The sequence below is a fragment of the Melanostigma gelatinosum genome, assembly GCF_949748355.1.
Source record: "Melanostigma gelatinosum genome assembly, chromosome: 12".
Classification (NCBI taxonomy): domain Eukaryota; kingdom Metazoa; phylum Chordata; class Actinopteri; order Perciformes; family Zoarcidae; genus Melanostigma; species Melanostigma gelatinosum.
In genome coordinates, this window is record NC_136645.1 from 22,547,469 (window position 1) to 22,553,603 (window position 6,135).

A 6,135-nucleotide genomic window follows, 5' to 3' on the forward strand; every position below is an offset into this window, starting at 1 on the left:
GGCCGTCTCTTTTCCATCTTTATCTGGACAACTGGCGGAATCAATGTCTCCATGTGTGGAGACGGCTCCTGAAAGTCCCACCAACTCTCCCTGTGCTTCATCCAAATTCTATCAGACTTTATACCACACACTGCCAACGACGAGGCGGCCAAACTCCCTCATTTTGAAGTGATGATTTAAATGAATTCTGGATAGCCATATTAAAAAATACGTCCTACATATTTCACTAATTAGTCTGATAAAAGAATAAAAATGGGAAAGAGTCGTATCAATAAACCATTTCAGCAGATTAAATGCTTGCTCTACCCCAGTTTACATACAATGATCGACTGATTCTGATTCTGATGAGCATTGATTAGCACATTGATTGATAAGCACTGGTCCAGCGTAAAGGCTAATCAGCTAATGCAAAATCACTATAAAGAGCTTTGTTTAGTTTGGAGATCTGCATGTTTTTAAAAGCAAAAAGTCATCTGATCATCTTAACTCTTCATGTAAATTGAGAAGCATAATCCCCCAAACAGGGAAACTGCTGAGCTGCAGGGACTTTGCATATGAGGATGGCATCGCCAAAACAGCTTATGGATTACTGTTTGGAAGGAATCCTGTAGTTTGATTAACATGCATTTAGTTTGATTTTCATGTTTGGAGTTTTAAATACAAACTTTATACAATAATTTGACACTTTTTTAATTTGGTAGTTGTGGACAAGCACGCACAACTACAGGGTGAGAGGAAAGGTATGTCCTTTTTATTGGTAAAATATCTGCAGATGATTGTTTATTAGGTGCATCTTTTCTTATTTATTTACATGCTGCTGCATACCTCCAAAATGACATTATTGGCATTATTTGTTTGGGAATATTTGTCGTAGAAAAAAGTCTAATACAACACAATAGCAGTTGTAGGTTGTATTTCTAATACACAGTTTCTGATCGAACTCATAGCCTGACAGAATATCTTTTCAGGGGCAACAGGACAAAGTGTTAAAAGACAGGGATTGTTACTGAATGCATCCCCTCTCACTCGTGTCTTACAGCAATATATATTAAATATTACAGTATGTGACCAATTTCAGTATTCTCAGAAGGTATAGTATTCATGCTAGAATCACCCTCTGCAAAATACCGTATCATTCCCTGCAGTATGGAATCTTAAATCTCTAATCTCTACCTAAACAGTATACCAGGACTGAGAACTAGTAGACACTGTTTACTTTATGGTTTTATTGTGTAGCTGTTTTTTTAACATGTGGAACTACTTACAGTAGTATCCTGTACGACATGGCGAGGAACTAGGACAGAGCTGCGAAAAAAAGTACACGGATGTTCACTGAAACCACTTTTACTTTTTTAAATCAAGTAGTAATTATAAAATACTGAATATTTCCCGGTAACTGAAAACATTAGAATATTCTACCAGAAGTCTGTCACAGTGTTGGTAACTCCCGTCTTCAATATGTGTTCCCTTATCGTCTCTAATGTGCATTTATACAAGCTACTGCGTGGTGAAAACAACAAAGAAGCCATAAGGGGGCAACGTTGCAGTGACAAGTTATTATTAATCCACAATTAAACAAAGGCCTACATTTTATATTTATATGAACATTAAGAAAACTCCAGAGTGATACACATGGCAGTTTCCGATCAAAGGTTGATGCATATCATGTCTTTTAATTATTACCAATTATTTAATAATGTAAGTAACACCCCCCCATTCAAACGAAAGAAAGCAAACATGCTGTCCTGCCTCCCGTCGGCTCTCTTCTCGCCGCTGTTACTACACGGTCGTATTTGGCAGCGGGACCAGCGCAGCACGGCAGAACAGCAGCTATGGCTAAAAGTGATGGATGCGATTACTTTAAAAGAACCAGCACTTTTTGGATCGTCTCCGTGATACTGGGGATGGGATATTTCACTGTGAGTTCATCAAGATATAAGATATAATAAGTGTAAAATCATCCCTGTACTGTCAATGCCGCCGCATTGTGTTGCGTAAAATGTCCTCCGGGTCGTGTACTGTTTTCAAAAACGCTACTGTCGTGAACCGCCTGTGCGGGGAAGTTAAAACACTTGGCATTTTGTGAAAATGTTGTTGTGTTGCCAAAGTAGTCTTCGTGGTCATTGTCAAGTCACGGTTTCGTTGATATCTAATCTTATCAGGATTATTTCAGTCCTCTGTGAGACCACAGTTCAAACGAACTTGTTTGTCCGAAGTCCATTGAACGAGTTCGCGGTCCAATGTAACAGCTAACTGGCTAATGTTTGCCCGACACCGCCCGCTGTCTTTAAAAAACACACCGCATCGTGCCAAACTCAAAGAGTTGTAATCTGCTGTGCTAGGCAGAAAGATAACATGAACCAACATGTACACTTTTACATGGAAATTGGTGCAAATATTCATACAAATGGTCGCGTGTCCCGTACTCATCGGCACCACTTGCCACGTACACAGTTATGTAAACAGGGTCCTTACTGCAGAAAAAAGATGACAAATATTCAACAAGTTAAATTTATTTATAAGTCATTTTATGGTCGGTAATACATGAAGACACACGGCTCTACCGCAGCCACTGGGTTCAGGGGCCCAGCCAACAGTCTCCCTTTGTGCCTCCCATGCACCAGTCATAGTCCACATGGACACATACCTGACATGTCACAGGTGGACAGGGGAGGACAATGCTGCAGCGTGGCACAATGCTACATCATGTCATTTCGATTTCACTGGGACTTGCAGTCTGCTGTGGAAGTTATCATACTCTGCTCAAGTGTGGCTTGAAAATTCAGATATGTCATGAAACAGTGAATAAATGCACATGACGTACAAATGATTTTGCTCCCTTTTTAAAATCTCTTCAAATTTAAATTTGCCAACATGAATTTAGGCATTTTCACACCTTAAAATGTGTCTTAGACAGGAAGCCGTTTGCAGCCTTATATTTTGTTCAATATGAATATGAAGATAACAATATGGCCACATATAGACCCCTGGTCCCAATGAGTACACACCCCCATCTTTGCCATGTATTTATAGATTATGTTTATGTTAGAGCCCCTGAACTCTGGTACACCAATCACACTATTCTTACGTCCATATTATTATACTTTGTGGGGCTGCCTGTTGCCCAAAATATTTTTTCACCCATTTTAAGGGCCAGAAATGAAATATACAGCATCCGCTTGTGCTTTTCAATCAATTGGATCTGCTGAACACTACTTCGTCTGTGCCTTTACCGAATCTCATGGCTCTAGGACTTAAATCTCTAAAGATATTGAACCGTAACAATTGTTTCTTTTCTTTTTTTTGGATGACAAAATGACCCAATTCCAAGGAGTGAAAAAAACGATGAAAATGTCAAAAATCTTGCTCAAATATTTCACAGAAGTTATCTTGTGGTGTCATAAAGCACATTCACACAAAGTGCAGGCTTCTCTCAACTGCACAGGTTGTGTGGGTTAACGTTGCGCTACTCCGCTACTCTGTGTGTTGCAGTGCATCGTGTTCACGCCGGAAACAATCCCATTTCAGCACCTCGGTCCATTTGGCAGCTTCTGCAGACACCTCGTGGATAACTATGCTGGCCTTATGTACAAAGGGTAAGTCAACACACTGCTAACAGGAGGTTAGCGGGGGGGGGGGGGGTGATCACTTCCTTAGGGTAAATACTCTTTGATTGATTGCTCTTCCTTCACAGCCCCCACATGCTCAGGTAAAAGCGTTGCGTTGTTGCCTAATTAGAATGAAAGACGACCGACAGATTTTCTTTTTACAGCGGAGCAGCATCCGTGACGACCAAACGATGTGCAAAGTGCCCTCACAGGGCTGAAACGCAATCAGCCACAGCCATTTACACCTCCACTGGTGGGGCCCTCTGCTAATTAGGCCTTTAAGTCACGTGACCTGCTGCAGCACCATCAGAGGATTAGGACGGCGAGTGTCGAAAGATGAATGCTTTGTCGTCGTTGTTTGAGTCATGTGACGTGCTGCGGTGGTTGGATGTTTGGGTGATGTAATGGCGGCCCGGGGTGTTACTCAGCTCTGTGAGGGAAGACAAAAGCATCAAGTTCCGCCATGTTCTCAGACGGCGTCACTGAATCTAAACGTTCAACAACTTTATTGCAATCGAGAGTCCGATGAGTGTTGCACATGTCTGTCTGTTGCAGGTGGTGGGCCGCCTGGGCGATCCACGTGTATGAGGCCTACCTTGCATTGAGGATGTGCAGGTAAGGAAGACAAGAAGCCGTCACATTTGTCCACTAGATGGTCACGTGATCGCATTTTTGACAAACCTTCTATTATGAAATGGACTCACTCAAATGCTCTGTCAGAATAAATAAGCATCTAAAAGCTGCCTTTCTCACGTGTTCTCACCTCGTGCTTCAGCTTGTCATCAGTATTGTTTTTTACAAAAATAGATGAGGTCATCTTGACTCATTTCGATCTTTTAGAAATTTAGCATTCCTCACATTTTACTTCTCATCATTTTTTTCTTCATCGCTTATTGATGTCCGTAGAAATAGAATTTTGGAGGCACTGAAACGGCTGCTGGCTTGACTTTGGTTCATTGTTTTCTTGTCCGCAGTACTAAAGGCATCAGCGACACGACCACTCGCTGCCTGTGGTTCGTCCAGACCTTCCTGTTCGGCTTCGCCTCCCTCGGCCTGCTCCTGAAGTACGACCCCGAGCGCCCCAAACAGCACTGACTCCGGCCCACCGAACAACACCGCATGAGCTGAATCCAGGAAGACAATCGCTTCCTTGTGCCTCTTCTTCTTCTACCGTCTTTCCTCTTTGATATGAGGAAGACACCTGAGCCCTTTCTCTTCCTTTTAACATAAAAGTATTGAAGTGAAGTGTTTTTCCTACGATGGACACAACATCTCCATTTCATTCCATGGATTTTATTTTGACAAACCGTAGACGTTTCTTATCGACAATAATATTCACGGAGATTATTTTTAGCATCAGAGTTCTCTTGGTGATTGTGGCCTGGGCTGAATATTGAGTGCAATACAAGGGGAATCTTTTATGAGAATGATTTAGTCCTCTCCTGATGTTTACATGCTGCCTGGGTGACAGCATGATATGCTCTTGGCTGCAGATGGCTGTTCGCCGGAATGAAATATAAAGAGAGCTGCTCTGCCTTTCACGTTCCCATTTTCTGTACACAGACTGGAAGCTCTTCATGTTAACGCTGCAAAAATAAAGAGTGACTTAACAAACTGAATGAAATGTGCTCTGCTTCATCATTTTCTATTCCTCTTGAAATGCTCAAAATGCTGCGGCTTCATTCTAACCGCTGCTTTTCCTACTAAGATCAGACACTGTGAGCACTCAACATGTCTGCTGTGAAAAAGCTCTGTGGCTCTTTAGAAATGAATTAAGTCGATCATTGAAAAGAATCACGAGTCTCTAGTTTTACAACGAGCCATCAGGTCTGCAGATATGAACGTTAGGTCATTAAAGGGTTCTTCCACTGAGATCCTTCATCAAGGATGGTGTGCATCTGCTCTCAATCCTCTTCTGTTAGGATCTCGCTTCTACTCTTCTCTCCCTGACACGTCTTGTTCTGCTGCGCCCTCAGGTGGTGGAGGTCTGCTACGACATCATGAAGGAGCGATGCTTCTCTAAATAGGGATCATAATGAAGGAAACAAGGGAAGGTGACCTTTGTTGACTGATTGAAATGTCATGAATGAAATGAAAGATTTCAGCAGGATTTTCCTGTTTTCTATATTTCTCTTAAGATATCCAATTCACAGATGTTCTCTGTCATAACATCTGTATAACGCTCATGCAGTCACATGCACCTGTTTGACCCCAACTCATGACCCCATCCTCTCTACATGAGTATGAACCTGCTGCCTAAGTGAACGGCCTAAAATGTGTCTTTGGCGATTGGACTCCATCCTGAAGTAGGATAATAGAGGGGTAGTGATGCTGAGGTCAGATAAGGTGGAATCCCCTGGAGACCAGACACTGGTGGTGATGATGAGTAGCATGACTGTGATGCTGGAGGTGACGGGTGGAGGAGGGTCGCATCCAATTGTGCTGAAATGACAACTGACAGCAGCAGAGAGGAGCACACTTATAAAGGTTGACAGCAGCGATGTGATTGGCTGAAGGGACACTGAGA

The 6,135-nt window shown here is 42.3% G+C and overlaps 1 protein-coding gene across 1 annotated transcript; it reads left to right on the forward strand.

Moving 5' to 3' along the window:
- The first annotated feature begins 1,783 nt into the window (after positions 1–1,783).
- tmem254 (transmembrane protein 254) lies at positions 1,784–6,135 on the forward strand. Its single transcript, XM_079280993.1, has 4 exons — positions 1,784–1,919; positions 3,493–3,596; positions 4,164–4,223; positions 4,583–6,135. Exons 1-4 carry the CDS (start codon positions 1,833–1,835, stop codon positions 4,701–4,703), a joined length of 372 nt encoding a protein of 123 aa, XP_079137119.1. The 5' UTR covers positions 1,784–1,832; the 3' UTR covers positions 4,704–6,135.